General features: G+C 41.9%; 1 protein-coding gene across 1 annotated transcript; it reads left to right on the top strand.

Annotated features, from left to right (window-relative positions):
• Positions 1 to 533: 533 nt before the first annotated feature.
• CPB2 (carboxypeptidase B2) lies at positions 534 to 25,332 on the top strand. Its single transcript, XM_080999237.1, has 11 exons — positions 534 to 673; positions 5,843 to 5,918; positions 8,893 to 9,017; positions 9,441 to 9,549; positions 10,689 to 10,790; positions 13,131 to 13,235; positions 17,016 to 17,126; positions 19,658 to 19,748; positions 21,889 to 22,091; positions 24,845 to 24,929; positions 25,024 to 25,332. Exons 1-11 carry the CDS (start codon positions 594 to 596, stop codon positions 25,206 to 25,208), a joined length of 1,272 nt encoding a protein of 423 aa, XP_080855363.1. The 5' UTR covers positions 534 to 593; the 3' UTR covers positions 25,209 to 25,332.
• The last annotated feature ends 1,429 nt before the right edge of the window (positions 25,333 to 26,761 follow it).

Raw genomic sequence — 26,761 nt, 5'->3', positions numbered from 1 at the left:
GGTATAAATAGTAAAATTATCATCATTATTAAATAGGACACCCCTATTTTCACTGGAGAAATGTTGGAGGGTGTGTGTGTTGTATCCAACATTAGTCATGCTCAGAGTAGACCCATTGAAATGAATGGACAGGGCTTAGATCCTTAGGGCTAACTGGGTATATTTTAAGTAATCATACCCTCCAACATGTCTTGAGTAAACTGTGATTGGATATAACCGTATACATTCCTATATATTAATTTTTACTTATTGTCATCCACCATGGAGGCCTGAAAGATTGCGTGTAAACATTTAAAATAAATGTTTGATTCCAGGCCAAATCAACAAAGCATAACACCTCAACTGGTTGGGGAGTTAAATGAGAACTGGGAATCCCCTTGGCAACTGCTTAGACCCTCACACAGACGATCACTTTACATTTAGAAAATTGTCATTGTAAAGGAATCCACTCTGACTCAGTCACACAGGGGATGGGAGCAGTGAAGATTACTAAGAGCGATAACATTAAATTTTAACCATTCTTTCAACAGAGACTTTAGAAAATCAACAACGCATGTCCTGAACCTCCACTGTCTCGCTCCGTTTCTTTGCAAATGGCGGCTCTGAAGTTTTTCCTTTTAATTTGTATAATATCCACCTTTGGCCAAAAGAAGAATGTTGCTGCTCTTCAAAGGTAAGTATTTGTTTTCTAATGAGAGAGATGGGAAAACTCCACATAGAATAGAAGCATATTGTCCAATGGTTGAACCTAACATGAGACAGATATCCAAATATGCTTATTACTTTTTAACCGAGATATATAGACCAGTGTAGAATGTAGCAAAACGTCTCTTTTGGATTCTTAGCTGTTACTCATTACATGAAGTATTTGGCACGGTCAAATTACAAATGGACTTGTATACTGTAATGTGGCACACTGAGACTAATAGCTAAACCCAAGACCTATACTCAAAGCAAGTCCCATTGAGATCAATGGAACTTACTTCCAAGTAATTGGGCATGGGATTGTGTCCCAAAATAAGGAACCGTTATTTTCATTTTACCAAAATCTTAAAATAATGACTCCCATGTGTAAACAGAACCCATTTCTGTGAGAGCAATGAGTCATTTGGGTTAGGGCTCATTTTGTCTAAGTCTTGTTATGCTTTTCAGAAGCAAAGACAGATATATTTATTTGAGAGCCGAAACATAAAAGAGAGAAACATAAAAAGAGAAACATAAAAAAAATGCCAGGAAAGATTAAACCATACAAATCTTCAGCTCTTTCCAATGTACAAGTTTAGGATAATGTTTTGACACTCCGTGGACTTCAGAAAACTTCATGGACTTTGATAAACTCAAACATTGCATTTCACTAGACTTTGAGGAAAACTGAACATCATCATCATTATTGAATATATACGGTATATTATTATTATTGAATATATATAGCCCAATACCTGAGGGGTCTTAGGGCGGTTCACAGAATAAAATCGAAACACATAATCAAAATAAAAACAACCACCCAATAGCCTCCCCTCCAAAAGTACACATTTTAAAAGGGCATAGGATATATTCTCCCCATAAAAGCAGACAAAATTCTCCCACAAGACAAGTATGCCTCTTCCCCAAGATCGTACAGCACGAGAACGATCATATAATGCACAGACACTAAAATCACAGTCTCATAGGTTTACAGTGCAACGCTGGGCATGTTTACTTGGAAGTCAATCCCACTTCGATGTGAGTTACTCCCAGGTAAGTCAATCTGGGAGGAGGACTCCAGTGTAGCGCTATTGCAATCCCTCAGTCTGAGCAAGCATTTCCCCTCCCCCCCATGTGCTGTTCTGGGGGGGGGTCTCCCACCTCACCCCCTGAGTATGTGGGGGGCAGTGGGGGGCAAGAGGGAGGGGGAGGCCCCATTGAGCCAGCGGGAGTCCTTGTTCAGGCTTCTACTAGTGGGATACAGTTTAATCTGGCTCTGTCCATACTTCAGTTTAATGTGGTTGTGAACCGCTTATGCCTCCTTTAATTTCCTCTTCTCCATGTGGCCTCTTCCTCCAACTACAGTGGTACCTCAGGTTACAGATGCTTCGGGTTACAGACGCTTCAGGTTACAGACTCTGCTAACCCAAAAATAGTATCTCGGGTTAAGAACTTTGCTTCAGGATGAGAACAGAAATCGGGCGGCGGCAGCGGGAAGCCCCATTAGCTAAAGTGGTGTCTCAGGTTAAGAACAATTTCAAGTTAAGAACGGACCTCCGGAATGAATTAAGTTCTTAACCCGAGGTACCACTGTACTGCTGTTCCACACTTTTGCCTCCCTAAATCTGTGGTCTAAACCGCTGAGCCTCTTGGGCTTGCCGATCGGAAGGTCAGCTGTTCGAATCCCCACGAAGGGGTGAGCTCCCGTTGCTCTGTCCCAGCTCCTGCCAACCTAGCAGTTCGAAAGCACACCAGTACAAGTAGATAAATAGGTACCACTGCGGCGGGAAGGTAGACGGCGTTTCCGTGCACTCTGGTTTCCGTCACGGTGTTCTGTTGCACCAGAAGCAGTTTAGTCCTGCTGGCCACATGACCCGGAAAGCTGTCTGTGGACAAACGTTGGCTCCCTCGGCCTGAAAGCAAGATGAACGCCGCAACCCCAGAGTTGCCTTTGACTGGACTTAACCATCCAGGGGTCCTTTACCTTACCTTTACTTACCTTATGCTGTATGTAGTTGATGTAGCTTTCTTATTCAGATTTTCAAAGCGGAGCAAATCTCCACATGGACATGCTGTGGAATTGAAAAAGGCACAATCCGCATTTACCCAAAGTATGGACATGTCCTTAGTCCAATTGGTCCTGGTTTGTAGCAGAGTTGATTTGATTTAAATCACGATTTAAAGCACTAGTCAGTAAGACTTTATTTAAATCTTCTTCTTTTTACATTAAAAAATTGCATTATAAAGGAAAGAATAGACAGAGTAAACGAGAATATTTGGAAGTCTTTTTAAAGTTTATTCTTAGAAATCTTTTTTTTTCTTTTTCTTTCTTTTTACAAAATTGTATTTGTATGAACATAAATGACAATATGTTACTATATTTGTACAGAAGAATTGTATAATATTATGTATTTGCTTTTTCTTTTCTTTTCTTCTTTTTTCCCTTTCCCCCCTTCATTTCAGCTTTTGTATTGAATATTGCTATATATATAGGCTTTTCTTTTTTTAATTGAAACTAATAAAGATTATTTTTTTAAAAAAATTCAGGAAGACTCATACTTGCTGGTATAATCTTAATATTTAAAACCAGATGAAGGTTTCATTTTTGGAATAATACATTTTCAGAGTAGTTTTTACAGTTATATCAAAAATTACTGATTTGGTTATAGTATTAGAAATACATAGACCGATAATTATGGAATTATTGTGAGGTTTAGTAAGTTAACTGTTTATATTTGGACAACTTTTCTGCTGTACTTTATTGGAAGAAGAAAAATAATCATTTCCTTATTAACAATTTAAACAGTTTATTTAACTAAGACAATAACATTATATCATGTGTATCCATGTTCGTTAACTGATGTGGTTAAACAATAAAACAAACAAACTGACTTTAGCATACATGAAAAACTTAAAACAAATCCTTATTTCCTGACGGACTAAAATGTAACTTAAATAGAAAACTGTTTTTAGAAAGATTTTTGCTCCAAAAGCATTTTATTTTTAAAAAAATCCAATTTAAATAAAAAGAATAACAATCTGATATATTTATTTATTTATAATCATTGTTTTTTTATCCACCCTGGTTTCTAATAATCATTTTTAGTTTTGGGCTTTGGGCCTGCTATTCGTGTGTCGGGCTGTGTTTTGCAGTGATTGCCCAAGAGCAAGGTTGGCAGAGTTACTCACTGTGTACTAAATGAGGGACAGAGAGTACAAGGGATTTAAAATTAAAATTAAACCTCCTCCAAGCACTTTTAGAATGGTCTAGCTCACAGGTGTAAGTGACTCACTTCAGGACTGCAGTATCAAACAGCAGCTGGACCTGTGAATAGCTCATTCGCACATCCGAATGCCACAAGCAGAACTTTTCCATCACCTCAAAAGCAGAGCACAAGTTTGTTAAATCCCATCAAAGTCAGTGCACCTTGGCTGTGTAGAAGCAGGCTGGCCTTTTAGCTTCAGTTGATATTCCAATTAAAATCGCCATGCTAACATACCCTCCAACATTTCTCCAATGATAATAGGGACATCCTATTCCATAATAATAACAATAATTTTATTATTTATACCCTGCCCCATCTGAGTGGATTGTCCCAGCCTCTCAGGCTTCCAGCTTATATAAAAACATAATAAAACTATACAGGGCTGGCTTCAGATGTCTTCTGAAGGTAGTTTAGTTACTTATCTCCTAGGCTCAGGGATTGCATAACTCCATACTCTCCAACATTTCTGCTATGAAAATAGGGACATCCTAAGGAAAAGCAGGATGTTCCGGGATCAAATCAGAAACCAGAATGGCTTCTGTAAATCCAGGACTGTCCCTGGAAAATAGGGACACTTGGAGGGTCTGTACTAATTATTATTATTATTTATTAAGTTTCTATACTACCTGTTATGTACTGAAGTTCTCGCCCTGGGCCAGCAGGGGAATACTGTAGATAGTTTTCACTCAGGTCCACATATGCAAATAAGGGATTGAAAGTGACATTCAGTGATTGGATAGTTACAGAAAGTGGTTACAGTTGCTTTGTAGTTTTGCTCTATATAAGCAGGCTGACTGAACCCTTCAGTTCAGTTCTGTTCTGGCCTGTGAATAAACTAGAGCTGTTTGAAGAATCGTTGTGTCGTCTGATATGTTCACCTACAACTTAACACTACCCTTCATCCCAAGATCACAGGGCAGTTTACAATATAAAACCACAAAAATACGTAACAATCAATAACAATATCATCCCACCCCCAGCTTTAAAGATCTTATGTGTTTAGGGCAGGCATAGGCATATTCGGCCCTCCAGATGTTTTGGGACTACAACTCCCATGATTGCTGAACACTGGTCCTGTTAGCGAGGGATAATGGGAATTGTAGTCCCGAAACATCTGGAAGGCCGAGTTTGCCTATGCCTGGTTTAGGGTGTTAAAACACCAGTGCAAGTAGATCAATAGGTACTGCTGTGACGGGAAGGTAAACGGCGTTTCCATGCACTCTGGTTTCCGTCACGGTGTCCCATTGTGCCAGAAGTGGTTTAGTCCTGCTGGCCACATGACCCGGAAAGCTGTCTGTAGACAAACGCCGCCTCCCTCAGCCTGAAAGCGAGATGAGCGCCGCAACCCCATAGTCGCTAAAAAGATAGCATATCAAACAGGCATGTTTTAAGAACCCAGCTTTTGTTGTGCCCTTCTTGCCCCTACCTGGCTAGCGTCGATGCTTGGGCCCACCCGCCTGACAGCCATCACCAGTGTCTGTGGATTGTGAGGCTTCTTGAAAACGCGCTGGGTGGTTTTAAGAACTCATAAAAGCATCGCTGGCACACTTTTTTTTTAGTTCTACTCATATTAGGGGTCTGGTGGTTCCTTTGCATGTCTTCAGTGCTTCTCTACTACCAATACAGTGGTACCTCTGGTTGCGAACGGGATCTGTTCCGGAGCCCGTTCACAACATGAGCAGGTCACAACCCGCGTCTGTGCGGGTCGCGATTTGCCGCTTCTGCGCATGCCTGTGCCGTCATTTTGCGCATTTGCACGAGCGGCAAAACCCGGAAATAACCCTTTCCAGTACTTCCCGGTCGCCACGGGACGTATCCTGAAAGGACGTAATATGAAGCGGACGTAACAAGAGGTATGACTGTAATCCCCTTTCCCCCTCTCTCTCTTCCAGTGATCATGTTTTGTGGGCTCTTCCACATTCGGACAGACATGTTGAGTTCCTTCAGAATTTGACCACTACTTTTAAGGTAACTGCTTCTGGGGGGAAGCCATTGCAATTAGTGGGTGGTGTTATCCAACATTCCTGTTCTGCTCTTGCAAAAGAGACTTCCACAGATCAAAGTGGTAAGGGAGTGTGTGATTCATCCTGTTTCAATTTTTATTTCAAAGAACGCAATTATTTTCACCACTGGGCCTGAATACAAAGGACATCTTAAACCAGGAGTTGCACAATATTGCTTCACGGAGAGCCTGCATTCTACATTCCATGTAATTGTCGTGATAGAGGCATGGTATTCACATGCTGACACAATCATCATGCTGACACAATCTTCCCTACATGCTTCAGGGCTGTCCGTATATTTACTATTGATGTGCCAGTCAGAAGGTCGGCGGTTCAAATCCCTGCGACGGGATGAGCTCCCAGCTCCTGCCAACCTAGCAGTTTGAAAGCACGCCAGCGCGAGTCAATAAATACCGTATTTTCCCGTGTATAAGACGCTCCCGTGTATAAGACGACCCCTATTTTTTTAAACTCAGAGTTAAAAAATTGTTTAGCTTTTGGGGGGATGGGGGAGGTCACTTCTGCCAATCGCTCACCCGCCTGCCTGTCACTGCCAGTCGCTTGCCACAGCCACTGCCGATTGCACACCTCACCGCAGCCACCAATTGTCTGCCCACTTGCTGCAGCCGCCAATTGCCTCCCCAATTGCCGAAGCCACAGCCAGTCACCAGCAGGCCTTGCCGCAGCCGCCAATCACCCGCCCAATCGCCGCTGCCAATCTCCTGCTTGCTTCTGCCATTAATTGCACGTCCCCCCTCCTCTACATTCACTATCTGTGTATAAGACACCCAATTTTTGCCTAACTTTTTTTTAGCAAAAAGCATTGTCTTATACATGGAAAAATACAGTAGGTACCGCTGCGACAGGAAGGTAAACAGTGTTTCCATGCACTCTGGCTTGCGTCACGGTGTTCCGTTGCACCAGAATCGGTTTAGTCATGCTGGCCACATAACCCGGAAAACTGTCTGTGGACAAACGTCGGCTCCCTTGGCCTGAAGCAAGATGAGTGCTGCAACCCCATAGTCGCCTTTGACTGGACTTAACCATCCACGGGTCTTTTATCTGACCTTTTTACCTCATTCAATTAAACAGTATTTGTTGCCATTATATATATCTCAACATCAGCCAGCTGTTTTTGAGGGGTTTTGGGGGGAGTTTTGTTTTTTTTAAATAAATTTTTATTAAAGATTTAAACAAAACATATTATCCAATAATATCACATCCTTAATTTTTCCCCATTTTCCTCCCTTCCCCCACCCTCCCATAAAGGACCCCCCCACCCGACTCCCCTCAGTTCCAGTCTTTGGTTTCTCTGTGAATACTGTTCTCTGCATGTTACAAAATTGTATAAATCCTTAAATTGTCTAACTGATTATTGTCAGTAAAGAGTTTGTGAGTGTTTATTCAAAACCTGCCAAGGAGTCCAATTCACTTTGTTGCATCATCAAATACTTTGTAAAGGTTCCCATTCATCTTTGAAGTCACAGTTGTCCTTGTCCCGTAGCTTATGTGTCAATTTTGCCAGTTCTGCTTAATCCGTCAATTTCTCTTGCCATGATTCTTTAGTTGGGATTTCTTCGTTCTTCCAACCTTGTGCTATTAAAACTCTTGCAGCCGTTGTTGCATACATGAAGATATTTTTCAGCTTTTTTGGCAGGTCTTTTCCCACAATCCCTAACAAAAATGCTTCACATTTTTTTACAAATGTTAGATGGAACATTTTCTTCAATTCATTGTTTAATTAAAAAAAAAATGATTGCATTGCAATCCCACCACATATGATAAAATGTCCCCTCCTTTTCTTTACACTTCCAACATATATTTGAACTAGTTTTGTACATTTTCCCTAACTGCACTGGTGTCAAATACCATCTATACATCATCTTCATATATTTCTCCTTCAATCTGTAAAGGGGGGAGTTAAACAAATTGCACCCAGGGCTACTGGGAGGTGGTGAAATTCATGATGTCAACAACAGGCATCAGCCAATCCGCAAAATGTGCAGCTGACATTTGCTGCAAACATTTCCCTCGGCTCAGCTCAGCTCTGGAGAGCATGGCAGGGGGCAACTGCCTATGCAATGACTCTGAATTCCAGTTGCTCTGAATCACAAGTGGGGAGAGTGGTTTTGTGCGCAGGAGAACCTACTTTCAGGCTTCACGCAGGCATCCAGTTGGCCCTTGTGAGAACAGGATGCTGGACTTGATAGGCCACCAATCCAGTAGAACTCCTCATTAGAGTACAGCGGTACCTCAATTCTCAAACGCCTTGGTACTCAGACAGCTTGGAACGCAAACACTGCAAACCCGGAAGTAAGTGTCCCGGTTTGCGAACCTTTTTCGGAAGCCGAACATGCGCCGTTTCGGGTGTTACGCTTCCGGTTTGAGTGCCACACTTCCATTTTGAGTGTTATCAACTCATTTTTGAGTTTTTGCTATTTTTGCTATTTATTTCGCGGTTCATTTATTTGTTTTGTCTATTTTTGCTATTTATTTCGCGGTTTAGTTTTTGCGGCTCTTTTTTGTTTTGTTTTTGTGACTGTGTGGAACCCAGTTCAGCTACTGATAGATTGGATCACTGCAGTACATTGTTTATTGCTTTCATTTTATGGATCAGTGGTCTCGCTAGATAGTAAAATTAATGTTAAATTGCTGTTTTAGGGGTTGTTTTTAAAAGTCTGGAACGGATTAATCCATTTTGCATTACTTTCTATGGGAAAGCATGCCTCAGTTTTGGAACGCTTTGGTTTTGGAACGGACTTTTGGAACAGATTAAGTTTGAGAACCAAGGTACCACTGTCTTGTTCTTAGACAGTCTGGGGAAACACTTTCAGAAACACAAGAGTTTTTCTACCTGTTACCATTTGCCATTGTGATTCCTTTTAATTAATCCATCATTTATTTCAATTTTGTTTAAATGTTTTTGTAAACGTGAATAGATTGTGCTGTGGCAGCCAGATTCCCCCAGGAACATTATGAAGAGCAAAGAGGTGCATTTCTACGTCAATGTGTCCGATGTCGGCGATGTGAAAGCAGCGCTTAACCAATCAACCGTTCCGTACAAGTAATAATAATAATAATAATAATAATTTATTATTTGTACCCCGCCCATCTGGCTGGGTTTCCCCAGCCACTCTGGGCGGCTTCCAACAAAGATGAAAAATACACTAAAATGTCACATATTGAAAACTTCCCTGAACAGGGCTGCCTTCAGATGTCTTCTGAATGTCAGGTAGTTGTTCTTCTCTTTGACATCTGGTGGGAGGGTGTTCCAGAGGGCGGGCGCCACTACCAAGAAGGCCCTCTGCCTGGTTTCCTGTAACTTGGCTTCTCGCAGTGAGGGAACCGCCAGAAGGCCCTCAGCGCTGGACCTCAGTGTCCGGGCAGAATGATGGGGTGGGAGACTCTTATTTCCTGCTATTCATGCACGAAACAAAAGAGAATCTAACCATTTTGTTAAACGGTACGCTCTCTCTTTCTTGTTCAGAGTTTTGCTGGAAGACGTTCAAAAAATGGTTGAGACACAAACTGTCAACGACACCGTCTCCCCACGGAGCTCTTTATCGTATTATGAACAATATCACTCTCTAAAAGAAGTAAGGCATTCTCGTTGTTTCTCTTCTTTATTATAAATATAGTTCTGTTGATTTCTGATATACATATAACAAACATTTCAGAAAAAGGAAAAAGTAATAATAATAATAATAATTGTTATGTACTGAAGTTCTCACCCTGGGCCAGCAGGGGGATACTGTTGATAGTTCAGGTCCACATATGCAAATAAGGGATCGAAAGTGACGTTCAGTGATTGGATAGTTACAGAAAGTTGTTACAATTACGTTGTTCTGGAGCTCTATATAAGCAGGCTGGCTGAACCCTTCAGTTCAGTTCTGTTCTGGCCTGTGAATAAACAAGAGCTGTTTGCAGAATCGCTGTGTCGTCTGATATGTTCACCCACAACTTAACAATAATAATAAAAAAATTATTTATACCCCGCCCATCTGGCTGGGTTTCCCCAGCCACTCTGGGCGGCTTCCAACAAAATATTAAAATACAATAGTCCTTCAGACATTAAAAGCTTCCCTAAACAGGGAATTCCAACTTATCCTCTCTCCTCAACCACACACTTCTAGGATGGACCAGTTTATTTAAGTTTTCCAAAGTCCAGTCTGTAATTTTCATGGTTGCCATTCTTCAGGGTTATCTGGAAGTATTTTATTGAAAGGTACCATATTTCGACAAAATGGTCTACATCATTTATATAATTCAATGCATTTATTTGTTTGCATTTATATACCATCTTTATCTCCCAAGGATCAAGGTGGTTCTCCTTCTCCCCATTTCGTCCTCACCTAACCTAGAGGTTATCTTAAGAAATGGAGACTGGGTCACCCTGTGAACTTCATGGCTGAGTGGAGATTCGAACCCTGCTCTCCCAAGTCCTAGTCCAACGCTCTAACCATTATGCCACACTGACTCTTCGAACTCATTGTTAATTTTTCTCACACAGCAAAGGCATTCTTATTGTTGCTTGTTATTATTCTGTCCTATCTCAAACAGGCTGGTGGGCTCAGACACTTAACAGAAACTTAAACCTTAAAATATTGCACCTAGCCTGGTCTCAAGAAATGGCCAGTTCTAGGTATGAGAAAGCAAATGGGGTATGCTTTACTTTCATATTTAAAATAGGCATCGATGTTGATTTTTTAAAAAAATTCTACTTATTCCATTTTAGATATACTCCTGGATGTCAGAAATAGCTGCACGACATTCGGATATCCTCCAAAAAATACACATTGGGGATTCTTATGAGAAACGACCGCTCTATATTTTGAAGGTACGCTTTGTCAAGAGCTCCCCACCTGTACCAGAGGCCTTGCGTGGATTCCCTTTTGAACCCTGAGAGAGTTAGAAGAATCTCTGGAGTCAGGCTTGTGGAATTTATCTACCATGAGGCGGAGTGAGGCAGCTGCCTTGGGCGGCAGATACTGAAGAGCAGGGACTAGACAGAGCTGTTTGTGCCATGTGTCCTGGCCTACACTAGCCTTATTGCCCCCATCCTGTTCCATCATCAGTGTAAAGGTAAAGGGTAAAGGGTCCATTAGGTCCAGTCGTGGCCGACTCTGGGGTTGCGTGCTCATCTCGCTTTACTGGCCGAGGGAGCCGGCGTACAGCTTCCGGATCATGTGGCCAGCATGACTAAGCCGCTTCTGGTGAACCAGAGCAGTGCATGGAAACGCCGTTTACCTTCCCGCCAGAGCGGTACCTATTTATCTACTTGCACTTCATGCTTTTGAACTGCTAGGTTGGCAGGAGCAGGGACCGAGCAACGGGAGCTCACCCCGTCGCGGGGATTCGAACCGCCAACCTTCTGATCGGCAAGTCCTAGGCTCTGTGGTTTAACCCACAGTGCCACCCGTGTCCCATCATCAGTGTAGTAAGGTTGAATTCCCAGTCTGACTGTCTTTTGTAAATTGAGTTGGGTGAAGGAAGGAGGAGGTAACAAGAACAAGATTCAGGGACCAGGGTAGCACCTGAGAAATGTGTTTTCAGGATTCGCCGTATTCCGGTGAGTGTAATTTGTCCTGTCCGTCTTCAATGCTGAATTTTAAATTGATGGAATTTGCCCTGGGACCTGACGGTGAAGGGTGAGTATCATTTTGTAGTACAGTGGTACCTCGGGTTAAGAACTTAATTCGTTCTGGAGGTCTGTTCTTAACCTGAAACTGTTCTTAACCTGAGGTACCACTTTAACTAATGGGGCCTACTGCTGCCGCACAATTTCTGTTCTCATCCTGAAGCAAAGTTCTTAACCCAAGGTAATATTTCTGGGTTAGCGGAGTTTGTAACCTGAAGCATCTGTAACCCAAGGTACCACTGTGGTAGTAATATCAAATATTCAGACAGAACTACTTTCTCCACTGAGGTAGGAAAAGTCTGTACAGTATAGGAAAGCACTTTGAGAAAAGGTTGAGAGGATTGTATTATAGTAACATTTTATAAACAGAGACTTGAGGCGGGGGGGATATAGAACACTTTTCACCTTGACAAATGTGCTTTGAATCCTAGAACTGTAGAGGGATCACAAGGGTCATCTAATCCAACCCCCGTCACGCAGGAATCTTTTGCCCAACGTGGGACTCGAACCCGCAACCTTGAGATTAGGAGTCTCATGCTCTACTGACGGAGCTATCCCAGTCGTTTGAAATAACGTTCAATTAGTTCAAATAGAGGGATTTAATATGCTTATGATACGGGGTGGCAGATGTTCTTTAACTATAACTGAACAGTGATCTAGGCTGCAATCATAAGAGAACGCTGACTGGGAAATAAGTCTCATTGAACTCAATAGTGGGGATTCATAGAATTGTGCTACAGGTGTCTCACACACAAGTACCATATTTTTCACTCTATAAGACGCACCAGACCACAAGACGCACCTCGTTTTTGGAGGAGGAAAACAAGAAAAAAAATATTCTGAATCTCAGAAGCCAGAACAGCAAGAGGGATCACTGTGCAGTGAAAGCAGCAATCCCTCTTGCTGTTCTGGCTTCTGTGATAGCTGCGCAGCCTGCATTCGCTCCATAAGACGCACACACATTCCCCCTTACTTTTTAGGAGGGAAAAAGTGAGTCTTATAGAGCAAAAAATACGGTATTTTGACTGTAAAATCGGTGGACAATGCAGATTTTTCACACTGTTGTTATGCATCGTTTTACTTTATTTTTATAGCGTGGAGATTCCAAACTATGCTAGTTGTTGTGAAATGATAACCAGCAGGTGGTGTGATTTTTATGGATGACATTTCCCAGGGATTTCTTTAGAAAATTCTAGATTCAGGTAGGTAGCCGTGTTGGTCTGACGCAGTCGAAATATATATAAAAAATTAAATAAATTGTCCAGTAGCTCCTTAGAGACCAACTAAATTTGTTCTTGGTATAAGCTTTCGTGTGCATGCACACTTCTTCAGATACTTCAGATATCGGAAGAAGTGTGCAAGCACACGAAAGCTTATACCCAGAACAAACGTAGTTGGTCTCTAAGGTGCTACTGGACAATTTATTTTATTTTATTTTTATATTTAGAAAATTCTTCAGGAAAAGGATATGACCAGGAAACTTGGTACCATCTAGAAAACCCTATACAACCGAACTTTCTGTTTCTATTCTCTTACTAGCTTTCTAACAGAGACAGAACTCCAAAGAATGCCATTTGGATTGATTGTGGCATCCATGCCAGAGAATGGGTTGCTCCTGCCTTTTGTCTCTGGTTCATAGGACACGTAAGTACATGTCATATTTCCCCCAAACAGACTTTATTTAGACGTACATGGAACACCCATTCGTGTATATGGTCCCATACAGACTGTCATAGGTAAAATACAAAGAGGCCCTGCTCAGAGGAGGAGCAACCTGACCCTGTACCCGGAGCGGCGCTCGTCCCAGGAGGCGTGGCACGGGTTCCGGGAGCGTGACACGCCGCGCGCCCCAGGAGGTGCCGCCGATCGGGGGTCGGTATTTTGTCCCTCCCCCCTTTGGAATGGCACCTGGGGCAGTCCACCACCCCCCGCCCCTGCCTCAGAACTTCCCTGGCCCTGCTTCCAAAGAGCTTACAGTATAAAATAAATGGAGGGGAGGGGAGGGACAAGGGTAGAATAGGAAGGATGCTGACAAATGAAATTCCACTTACTTAAAACACTTGATTAAGTTATTGATGAGGATTAAGTGGTCAAGCCCAAAGCCTTTGTTAGGGACTTTCTGCCTCTCCTACGGTCTCTCAGTCAAGTGCATGCCTTCTAACATTTCTCTGATAAAAATAAGGTAAAAGGGACCCTCACCATTAGGTCCAGTCGTGACCGACTCTGGGGTTGTGGCGCTCATCTTGCTTTATTGGCAGAGGGAGCCGGCGTATAGCTTCTGGGTCATGTGGCCAGCATGACTAAGCCGCTTCTGGCAAACCAGAGCAGCGCACGGAAATGCCGTTTACCTTCCCGACAGAGTGGTACCTATTTATCTACTTGCACTTTGACGTGCTTTTGAACTGCTAGGTTGGCAGGAGCAGGGACCGAGCAACGGGAGCTCACTCCGTCGTGGAGATTCAAACCGCCGACCTTCTAATCGGCAAGTCCTAGGCTCTGTGGTTTAACCCACAGCCCCACCCGCGTCCCTTAAAAATAGGGACATCCCTAATAATAATAATAATAATAATAATAATAATAATAATAAATCCTTTATACCCTGTCCATCTGGCAGGGTTGCCCCAGCCACTCTGAGCTGCTTCCAACAGATATAAAAACATTAAACATTAAAAAAATACTTCCAGGACTGTCTTCAGATGTTTTCTTTTTTTTTTTTTTTTTTAATAATCTTTATTAAATTTTCAAAAGGTTACAAGAAACAAAACAGAAACACAGAAGAAAACACACACAAAAAGAAACAACATAAAAAATTCCACCTTTTAGATCTCATTTTCAATTACTTCTTTTCAAGACTTCCCCACGCCTCCTCTTATTGTATTCCAACTTCAATTGTTTGTTCAAACAAGTTTTTATCCTTAATGTCCTAATCATAATTTGTTAGTTTACTTAACCATCATTTATTAATATGATTCTTTATAATAAGTTTAGACCTTAATTCATTATTATCCATCAATTTAATTTGTTTAACAGTTTTTAAGATATGTACCTTAATCATATATAAAAAAAGAAAAAAGAAATATAGCAACAAGTAAAAAGATACCTTTCCTAAGATTGTCCCTGGTTCCCATCCACAGATTCCCCATTCTTATAATAATACAAAACATATAAATTTACACTACAAAGTAAAAATCAAACCCCCTTTGGACTCCTAAACCCCACTCTTCTCTTCCCGGTTTCAATCCCAAATCAAAGTCCAATTAGTCCATCTTTTTAGCCTGGTGACCTTACGTCCGAGGCTCTCGAATCTCTCTCAGTCCCTTTCAACCGGCTTCTTCGAAGATCTTTCATATTGGACACCCCAAATCGAAGAGATACCTTCTCAATGCTGACCATATTTCTTCCAGCCAGGCTTACTTGTTTAAAGGTGGAGCTCCAACTCTGTTTCTTAAGTCTATATGTCCCAAATAGTCCAGTTTTCATCTTAGTCACGTTCGAATTCTTCTTAGCAGGTCTCCGGCTCTCTTTCATCTTCTGTAACTTTTCAACCATCCCTTCTTTCTGTTCCTCCTGTTCAGCTGATGTCTTAATCTTTGATTTCTTTTCTTGTCTAGCTGCCTGTGTTTTGAGCATCAAGTCCCTTTCCAGCTCAGTAAATATATTTTCTGTTAACTTCGGTTCTGTAGGACTTGTAGACAAAACATGGCCTTGCTCGATCTTCTCTTGCAGCTTTCCCATGAGAAAGGTAAGCTCTTGCAAATCGGCTCGTATTTCCCGACCTAGCTCCATTCTTGTAATATCCTAGAATCCCCTCTAGAGGGATTCTGGTTACTTAGTATTCTTTTCCCTTCCGATCCAAAAGTCAGATTTGTTTGTAACAGTCTTTCTTTACTTTCAATATTTTGTAGCAATATCACCGGTTAAAATTTAAGCTTTGTTTTTCCTGTCTTTGACAGCTAGTTTGACAGCTGTCAAAAGTTCTCTAAATCCTCGCAGGCTCTTTTCACGGGTTACTCCCGGGCTTGAGAAAGGTGGTACCTAATCCAAACAATTAAACTCTTGTCCTCCGGAACTTTAACTTAGTCCAAATCTGTGGAATTTATATCTTTAATCCAATCACCACAATTCTTCTCACAACCTTAGCTGACAGATCCTTGCTTCAAACTGTTTACAATAAGGGGGAGGCGGACTTCCCTTTTTTTCACCTCCCTCACTCGTACCGAATCCAAAATCAAATTATTTGTAATCCAATTTCCAAATTACTCACAGGTTGTTGTTCTTGATTTTGAGTCCAAATTTTAGTAGGAAGAAGTCAGCGCTCTCCGACAAATGGCATGCGGCTTCGCTCGGCAGGGGAAGCAGAAGACTCACAGCACCACGCCACTCCCCGGCACCCGTTCCGTAGCCTTTAAAAAGGCTCCTTCACGCGTCGGGAGGGCGCTAACGGTGCCCGCCGAGTCACCATGTCCACGAGCTCCTATGCCCGTGGTTTTTGAGGGTCCCCGTGTCGCCGGCACGGCAAGACCCAGCCCCTGTCAAGCCGATTCCCTCCGGAGCTCGGAGGGAATCCGCCATTAGCCGATCGCGCTAACCCGGAAGTGCCCAGATGTTTTCTAAAGGTTGTATAGTTACACATCTCCTTGGCTCAGGGGCTACATAACTCCACACCCTCCAACATTTCTGCTATGAAAACAGGGGCATCCTAAGGAAAAGCAGGATGTTCCAGGATCAAATTTAAAATCGGGACAGCTTTTGTAAACCCGGAATGGCTTATGTAAATCCAGGACTGTCCCTGGAAAATAGGGGCACTTATAGGGTCTGCAAGTGCCCCCCTTGGTGGGCTTATCTGGTAGCAGCAATTGTGCTCTGGGAAGTATTGTGTAGCTTGCTCTACCCACCATTTTAATTTCCCACAATGCTCCTATAATATAGCCTCATTGTGAGGTGGTAAGAATTCGCCTCTACACCACCTTGTTTGTTACCCAGGTGAGGAACAACCACCCTTTGAATAAACCACAGAACCAAGGAAACTATTTTCAAGTCCAGCATCTGGATTAAGGGACCCAGTGTTTATTATATAGCTATTGCAGTAGGACAGAGCTCACTCAACTCAACGTGCCAGTTGAGAAGGCCTGCCCCAAGGCGCTTCAGAAGAAAAGCTTATATACCGTATTTTTCGTCCCATAGGGCGCTCCGGCCCATAGGACGCACCTAGTTTTTTTGGGGTGAAATAAAGGGGGGGGGAATTTCCTTTATTTCCCCCCCCAAAAAAAAAATATAGTCCGGCCCCCCACAAGGTCTGAGGGACAGTGGACCGGCCCCCTGCTGAAAAAGTTTGCTGCCCCCTGACTTAGAGAGCTTGAGTGGGTGGAGGTTTTGTCATATTTCGACACTTCCCATCAAATCTCATTCTTTCGTTCTCTGTAGGCCACTCAGTTTCTACAGCGAGATCAGGCCATGGCAAGACTTCTGCGGCACGTTGATTTCTATGTCATGCCAGTAATGAATGTGGACGGTTATGAGTACACATGGACTACTGTAAGTACACGTTTTATAGAAGAATTGTGGGGTTTGGTTTGGAGCATCGCAAAGCTCAAGAAGACCATGAAATGGCTAGCTCTTCCTAGTCCTTCCACCTGAAAAGATCCAGTGGGGAGCAGGATAAGTTCACAATCTTAACGCAAAATGAAATGCATGCTCTTAAGAATGCTTTCTTCCGCATTGTTGGGTAAACTAACCTTTTATTTAAAAAATATAGAATATAAAATGTACCCTGGTTTCATATAATATCATGTATACATAATTAAGATTAGATTGGCTTTTCTTTCTTTTTTCTAAACTACCGAGCTTTAAATCTGATGGTGACAACCCATAGCGTTGAGGGTGTTCTGACTTCACGGAACCATTCATGTTGTTGTTTAGTCGTGTCTGACTCTTCGTGACCCCATGGACCAGAGCACGCCAGACACTCCTGTCTTCCACGGCCTCCCGCAGTTTGGCCAAACTCATGCTGGTAGCTTCGAGAACACTGTCCAACCATCTCGTCCTCTGTCGTCCCCTTCTTCTTGTGCCCTCCATCTTTCTCAACATCAGGGTCTTTTCCAGGGAGTTTTCTCTTCTTATGAGGTGGCTAAAGTACTGGAGCATTAGCTTCAGGATCTGTCCTTCCAGTGAGCACTCAGGGCTGATTTCCTTAAGAATGGATAGGTTTGATCTTCTTGCAGTCCATGGGACTCTCAAGAGTCTCCTCCAGCACCAGAATTGAAAAGCATCAATTCTTTGGCGATCAGCCTTCTTTATGGTCCAGCTCTCACTTCCATACATCACTACTGGGAAAACCATCGCTTTAACTATATGGACTTTTGTTGGCAAGGTGATGTCTCTGCTTTTTAAGATGGGAACCATTCATAGCCATCTGAAATGTTGGGCATGAGTGATGTTACCCACCCACCCTGTTTCTTGTTCCTTTTCCTCAAGCATTGAGTTGTATCCAGCAGAGCAGACCCATTGAACTTAATGGACCTGAATTAGTCATGTTTGTTAATCTCAATGAATCTATTCAGAGTATGACTAACATTGGCTACAACCCACTGATTTAATCTTCTGCGTATAATTTCTATAGGAATATTGACTGACGTGTTCTGAAGGCCAAAGTATTTTGGACAGGAAAGGTGCACTTGGTTGGCAACCTCTTTCCCCCCCTCCTGGTTATAAAATAATAATGTCTGTCTCATCTAGAAGGATTCCCATCTGTTTTCATCTTTGGCATTCTCCAAGATCAGCCACACTGAATAATTTTAAGTTCTTCGTCTTGTAGCCCTGTGTAGAGAACAGCATGTGCACAGGACAGCTGGAGATCTTTTAGTTGGATAGGCATTCATCCCTCCATTGGAGGACAAACTTTTTCTATCCAGATTTCCTTCCATGCCAAGGGGAAAGGAGGAAACAAGTTTAATTGTTACCACACAAAGTGAGAATCTCCTCAGTGTCTCCCTGCAAAATTCAATAGCATTCTTCTTCTTAACAAGACGTTTCCTTTTCTTGTCATTAAGACGTTGGCTTATTTTCCCACTTATCTCCCTTTGCTTATCAAGTTGATGACCTTTCCTAGTTGGAAAAATAGTTATCGACACAGAGCTCTTTCTAAGAAGCATACTCAGATTGGAAACAAGATTGTAGCCTTGGTTATAGTGTCCAAAGGTCACTCCCGTCTGCGTCCACAAGCAAGATTTGAGCAAGAAGGGTGGATATTATCCATCATAATAATCCATTTATTCATCTCACATCTGCACGGGATTTATGAGGGCATTTTACCTTCTAGGGAGTTATTAAAGTGGATCAAGAGAAAGAGAGTCAGACCTGATCCCCTTTCCAGATGCTGTGATTGGTTTAATAACATACATTAAAGACTGATGGTATCAGCCTTAAAATACTTTTGTTTTTTTGTAAGATATTTATTAAGGCTTTTTGAAATATTACAACAAAAATGAAAAAGAAAAAAGAAAAATACAAAATAAAAACAGTTAAAAACACACATGTTTTCAATTACTTATTTTCCTTAAGCTTATTTCCCGGACCTCCTCGTACCTCCCTATTTTATATTCCACTTCAATTTATTGGTTCAGCAAATCCTTACCATTAGATTTTAACCCATTTATAACCCTTTTTTCATATTCTCTTAAAGCATTACAGCTAGAAACCGCTTAATTACTATCCAACATCATTCTATCATTCATTAATTTTACAATATTTCTGTAAATAGTCTTTAAATTTCTTCCAATCTTCTTCCACCGACTCTTCTCCCTGGTCTCGGATTCTGCCTGTCATTTCTGCCAATTCCATATAGTCCATCACCTTCATCTGCCATTCTTCCAAAGTGGGTAGATCTTGTGTCTTCCAATACTTTGCAATAAGTATTCTTGCTGCTGTTGTAGCATACATAAAAAAAGTTCTGTCCTTCTTTGGCACCAATTGGCCGACAATGCCCAGAAGAAAGGCCTCTGGTTTCTTCAAGAAGAAGCCTTAAAATACTTTTGAATCCTTTTTTAATGGGGTACATTTGTATACAGAATCGAATGTGGAGAAAAAGCCGTTCCTTGCATGGCGACAACAGATGCACTGGTACAGACTTGAACAGAAATTTTGATGCGGGCTGGTGTGGTAAGATGAATTTGTGTGTTTTTTTTAAAGACACCTTTTCTGAATATGTATTTTGTCCTTAAACCAACAATCCTCTCCACCTACCTGGGAGTAAATCCCGCTGAACTCAGTGTGACAAACCTCTGAGTAGATGTGTCTCGTATTTCACTGAATCTTCAGCTGGGGCTGAGTATAAAACCAGATTGGGAAAACATTGCTATGTTTAACCGCCATATGACATGTGAATTCTATATTGATGGTCTAGCTCCATAATAATATATATATTATTTATATGTCAACCCTCCGACTGGGTTGCCCCAGCCACTCTGGGCGGCTCCTAACAAAATATTGAAAACACAATAAAACTTCAAATATTAAAAAACTTCCCTGTACAGAGCTGCCTTCAGATGTGTCGTTGTTTATCTGTTTGACATCTGATGGGAGGGCATTCCACAGGGCAGGCAGGTCTACCGAGAAGACCCTCTGCCTGCTTCCCTGTAACTTCACTTCTCTAAAGATTGCCCTTTCAAGAGTTGCGAAGTTGTGTACTCTAATGGGCACAGATCTCACCAGGTTATACAGGTGAAATAAAGTTTTGTGGATGTGCAAGTTTAATCAGACAAGCCATTAGTAATCTGGATTCCATCATAGTTCCAGTCTGGCATCTATACATTTCTCCTTTATTGTCCTAAAAAGCATACTACTAGAGAACCTTTCTGAGCTGGAAGTATCTAAATAGCTTTGTGAGAAGAAGAAATCAAAAAGGAAATGTTAAGGATTACTCTGGAGGTCGTGAATGAGGAAGATTTCCTTGCCTCGGTGTATTTGGCAGATGTATGAGGCCCATATCTGTACAAGTTTGGAGCTCTCTTTCCACCTATCCTTATCTCCCAGGGTGTTAACTGAAGTTCTCACGGCCTTGATGGCCAAACCTCAAGTCGATTAGGAAAGTATGTCTTTCCAATTATGGGGGAAGTGGATCAAGAAAAGTTTTTTCTCCCTCTCTCGTACCATTAGAACTAGGTTTGGTTGGAGGATTTGGGACAGTCAAAAGAGAGAACTTCTTGATGCAGTACATAAACTACAGAACTTGCTCCCACTGCAGGCAGCGATGGCCATCAGCTTGAATGACTTTGAAAGAGGATTACCGTATTTTTTGCTCTTTAAGACTCACTTTTACCCTCCTAAAAAGTAAGGGGAAATGTGTGTGCATCTTATGGAGCAAATGCAGGCTGCGCAGCTATCCCGGAAGCCAGAACAGCAAGAGGAATCGCTGCTTTCACTGCGCAGCAATCCCTCTTGCTGTTCTGGCTTCTGAGATTCAGAATATTTTTCTTCTTGTTTTCCTCCTCCAAAAACTAGGTGCGTCTTATGGTCTGGTGTGTCTTATAGAGCGAAAAATACAGTATACAAATTCATGGCGGATAGGGTTGTCACTGGCTACAAACCGTGATGATTAGGTTCCACCTCCACTGTTGGAGCCAATGTGCTTCTGAATACCAGTTGCAAGAAACCATCAAAGGGGAGATGGATGTTGCATTCAGATTCTGCTTGTGAGCTTCTATGAGAACAGGATGATTTGCTGATGCCCTGATCCAGGAGATTCTTGTGCCCTCACGTGTTTGCCTACATTTGGATAAGCTGCTCAGCAGATCTTCACCTTTACCCACAATGTTCAAATTGTTATTAAATATACTGGGTGCTGTGAGTTCTCCCAGGTCTATGAGATTCTGGATTAGTAGTTGCCTTTCTGCTTAAAACTTGCATTCCCATAAATCGGCTAAGCAAGATTTCCCATCTATTTATACTACAGGAATATATAAAATGTTATGTATGAAACAGCCACCAGTACTATACAGGTAGAAATATCAAGAGGGTTTTTATAGACTATTGGCAGCTTGCAATCTCTGCATTCCAGTCTTCCTGAAAAAGAAGTCACATATAGGATTGGACCTTTCACATATTATGGTCATATATCCCATTACTGAACAAATAATTGAATAATACTGCAGTAGCAATGTATGAATCCAGTAATGTTTCAATATTTAATTAAGTTTTTGATTTTATAGTATAAATAAAAATACCCCTTATTTGGTTACTCATTGGATTCATACATTTTAAAGGAAATCGTTTTAAATCAGCTCCTTTTGTTTTTTTAAAGGCATAGGTGCATCTGATGATGCCTGTGATGAGACATACTGTGGACCTTATCCTGAGTCTGAACCGGAAGTAAAAGCTGTGGCTAATTTTCTCAGGAAGCATAAGAATCATATTAAGGCATATATAACAATGCACTCTTACTCCCAGATGGTTCTGTTTCCATATTCTTATACAAGAAATAAAACTAAAGATCATGATGAGATGGTAAGTAGCCTACTATTCACGTTTTATGTAGCCCTAGAGACCTGTCAGGGACGCGGGTGGCGCTGTGGGTTAAACCACTGAGCCTAGGACTTGCCGATCAGAAGGTCGGCGGTTCGAATCTCTGTGACGGGGTGAGCTCCCGTTGCTCAGTCCCTGCTCCTGCCAACCTAGCAGTTCGAAAGCACAAAAAGTGCAAGTAGATAAATAGGTACCACTCTGGCGGGAAGGTAAACGGCGTTTCCGTGCGCTGCTCTGGTTCGCCAGAAGCGGCTTAGTCATGCTGGCCACATGACCCGGAAGCTGTACGCCGGCTCCCTCAGCCAATAAAGTGAGGTGAGCACCGCAACCCCAGAGTCGGCCACGACTGGACCTAATGGTCAGGGGTCCCTTTACCTGTTTAGAGACCTGTCATGGTCCTGTTTTTGAACTTGGGATTCCCCACCCCCCAAGAGAGAGATTTCCTTCATAAATTGCTAAACGCTGGCAGTTTCTACTCACAGGCTCGGTTCAAATGTAACGCCAAACAAGGATTTGACATCACGAGAAGGTGCAGCAGAGAGCATCTTCATGTGCTCCCTCCTCCTTCCCATCTAGCTTCCCATTTCATCAAACCATAGTTTGCGTACAAACCAGAATTAACCATTGTTTGGGGATCCTAGATTAAAAACCAACCACTTTCCTGTTTTCAGACAAAATAGCAAATTAGCTGGCAGGAACTTCTGGCGTCCTTTCCCTTGCATGTGGAGGCAGCACGTGACGTTACTCATTCTAAGGACAAGTCATGGTTTGTCATTACATCTGAATTGAGCCACAGTGTCTGAATAGATAAAGCTGCTTTATATTCCGGTTGTCGACTCTTACTAAGGGATCTGAGAGACTCTGACCATTCTGTGCTGTGCATTATTTGAGATCCTTAAGACTCAGAACCACATTTGTGAAGCACAAAATATTCAACGTAAAACAGTATTTTGGAAAAAGCTCAATTCTTGGAAGACTAGAACGCCAGACTATTCCTACGGGTGTAAATAGGTAGGTAGGCATATTGAAGCTTTAAGCCAGGGGTAGGCAAATTAAGGCCCAGGGCCTGGATCCGGCCCAACTGGTTTCTAAATCTGGCCCATGGACAGTCCGGGAATCAGCGTTTTTTTACATGAGTAGAATGTGTCCTTTTATTTAAAATGCATCTCTGGGTTATTTGTGGGGCATAGGAATTTGTTCATTCCTCCTCCCCCCCCCAAAATAGTCCGGCCCCCCACAAGGTCTGAGGGATAGTGGACCGGCCCCCTGCTGAAAAAGTTTGCTGATCCCTGCTTTAAGCCACACTGTGCAATGAATGGAGTATGGCTAGGAGAGATAATCTAGGCCAGTGTTTCCCAAACTGGGGTCTCCAGCTGTTTTAGGACTACAATTCCCATCATCCCTGACCACTGGTCCTTCTACCTAGGGATGATGGGAGTTGTAGTCCAAAAACAGCAGGAGACCTAAGTTTCGGAAACCCTGATCTAGGTGATCTAGGTCCAACATCTGACCGACAACCATTGGCTACCCTGTCTAGAATTACTACTTCCCCACATTCAAGTAGAATTAATTTATGGAAACATGCATAAAATATTATACCTTATATTCAGTATTGAAGTGGTCAGGAACATTTAATTGCACGGATTAGCAAAACTAGAATTATAGCAAATGAAGTCTGAGAGCTGGTTTGCCTTTCCACCATGAAGTTTCTCAACCCATGGGATGAAAAGGAATTAGGGGGACCCAGTAGCAAATATTTGGATTGAATGCTTTTGTCAGTATTTATTTTGTTGTGGATCACTTCAGAATCCAAAGGAGGAAATAAAAAGCTTTCTGGAAAGATAAGCGGATTGGATCACCAGGTTACAAATGCACGGAACTTGAACTTGCTTATAAAAACATCTTGCAGAATTAACTACAGCTGGCCTCTGCCCTTATGGTAATATAAAGGTTCTTCCAAGGATTTGCAGAGAGCACTATCGCTAAAATCTGCTTGCTTAGCTAACATGGCTTTACTGACATAAAGCAAATATAGATTGCTTTTGTATATGTCATACCTAAGAGTGTTTCTCTGTATAATTAAGGAGACTTCATTCTGGATTCTGGAAGTGTTGGGTTTTTTTACAACAAATACATTTAATGTTGTTTTGTTTTCTTCAAACCTGGCAGCATTGAACAGTACTGGCTTTTGATTTAGTCAGGTTTCTTTTCCTTTTAGCTAAAAGAAAGTGTACATAAATTGCTTGTTAGGCTTTAAGGTTTTGTGTTCTAAAACATTATTTCCTTCGCAATATAAGCAAGCACTGATTGAGATGATGGGTGTATAGATGCTCACAAGAACAGAGTGCACCAATTCTGTAGCACATATTTTAAAGAGTAAAGAATGAATATTACTGCATATATAATGGCCAATAAATGGGACAAGAATAGAACAGCATGATTATGACATAACATAGAACTGAGATTTCTATGCAAGTTTTCCTAGAGCATTTTTTTCCTAAGTTTGCTTCTCCTATTTTACTTTATTTTCAAACTGTGCACTAAAGAAGGGTCAGATATTTTTTCTTGTGTTACAACTGTGTGAATGCTTTAGAATCCTTGGCTTAGCCACATCGCTGTATATCTGCTTGTTTAAGTGTCTTAACTATGTCTGTAGCTTAAACATAAATCTACATAAATTAGTGCAATTAACATTTTTTTCTTAGGCTAATTAACGTTTTTCCTTCCTTTTTTAGCAACTTCTGGCAAGCAACGTAGCCAATACCATTAAAAGTAAACATAGAAACCGCTATGTTGCAGGCCCTGGTGCACAAACAATCTGTAAGTACCTAAAATGCTACAGTAAGAACGTAAAGATTTTAGTATCTTTGTGAACAGGACATGAATAATAAGTATTTCTGACTTCTTTCCACAGATTTAGCTCCAGGAGGTTCAGACGACTGGGCTTATGACCTTGGTATAAAGTATTCTTTCACTTTTGAGCTTCGGGACAGAGGAACATATGGATTTTTGCTTCCTCAGAGTTTAATTAAACCAACTTGCTCTGAAGCGCTTACTGGAGTCAAAGTAATAGCTGATCATGTTATTAAAAACATGTGAAACCCCCTGTATTCAATTTGGCACCGCACGGTACAGTATCAGCTAACTTACCTGGCCCATAGGGCAGCCTAATTCAAGTTGCTTGGTATTCTCCTTTCAGTGAAAATTAAACTCTGACCATGTACTTATCCTGTCTTTTATTGCAATACTAATAGCATGCCTAGTACTTGTTAACTTCTCCACATGGCTTTATAAATCAACCAGAAGACAAACTGTCAGGTTCCAAATGCCCATTCTCCAAGGAAAAACGTTAGAAGATGCCAATCTGGAAATGCGTTAATAGCATGTATATTGCTATTCATAGCACATTCATAGAAGATAGCTAAATGTAATCTCCATGTAGAGGCATGTGACCAAGAATGAATCACCGCTATGTTCTCTTTGGAAACATCCAGTCTTCTGGCCAGCCACTACTGGAAATAGAACACTGGGTTAGATGGTAAGAGCTGTTCAATAGTGGAATAGATTCCCTTGGAAGCTGGTGGTTTTTAAGCAGAGATTGGATGGTTATCCACCACAGATGCTTTAGCTGAGATTCCTGCATTGCAGAGGGTTGGACTCGATGACCCTCAAGGTCTCTTCCAAGTGTACAATTCTTTGATCCTCATCTTGTGCAGCAAGGCAGTTTTTATATTACATCAAAAGACAACTCTGAGAATATGCAGGTGTAAGATGAAGAAGTTTATGGGCTTTGTTCCCTGAAGCTCACTTGCATTACATACACTATGCCGTTTTTGGCACAATCCCCTTTTTGTCACAAAATTGGTTCCATCCATTGTCTGGCAATCATATAATGTTGGTAAAGAAAGGTAAAGGGACCCCTGACCATTAGGTCCAGTCATGGCTGACTCGGGTTGCGGCGCTCATCTCGCTTTATAGGCCGAGGGAGCTGGTGTTTGTCCACAGTCAGTTTTTCCGGGTCACGTGGCCAGCATGACTAAGCCGCTTCTGGCGAACCAGAGCAGCGCACAGAAACGCCGTTTACCTTCCCGCCGGAGTGGTACCTATTTATCTACTTGCACTCTGACGTGCTTTCGAACTGCTAGGTTGGCAGAAGCAGGGACCAAGAAATGGGAGCTCACCCCGTCGTGGGGATTCGAACCGCCGACCTTCTGATCAGCAAGTCCTAGGCTCTGTGGTTTAACCCACAGCGCCACCCGCATCCCCATGTTGGTAATGTTGGTATGTACTGCTAAAACCTAAAACATCAGCACTTCAGCCAGCAAAATAGGGAGACGTAGTCATAAGCAACAACTCCGTGTGATTTAACTTAAACCCCACAAGGGAGGTTACATTTGTACTGCACCCTTGATCCCATTTAATCATTCTGAATGTTTCCATTCACTTCAGTAGAACAGGGTTCTCCCTTTTAGACTGTTTTGCGGAGATGTATTTCTATATTTTTAGTATATAAACTAATTTCATTATATGGGAATTGTTATTCTCAGGTTAATCTACATTGTACTTTGAGTATTCTGAAGCAAGGGGTTATTTCTTACTCAACCCTTGTTCCCTGGAACAGGTGTTTCTCCTACTAGTCAAGCAAACAATTT

This window comes from Podarcis pityusensis (genome assembly GCF_964106645.2).
Source record: "Podarcis pityusensis genome assembly, chromosome: 3".
NCBI lineage: Eukaryota > Metazoa > Chordata > Lepidosauria > Squamata > Lacertidae > Podarcis > Podarcis pityusensis.
Note: the sequence above shows the minus strand (reverse complement) of the source record. Positions and strands in the feature narration are given on the sequence as shown.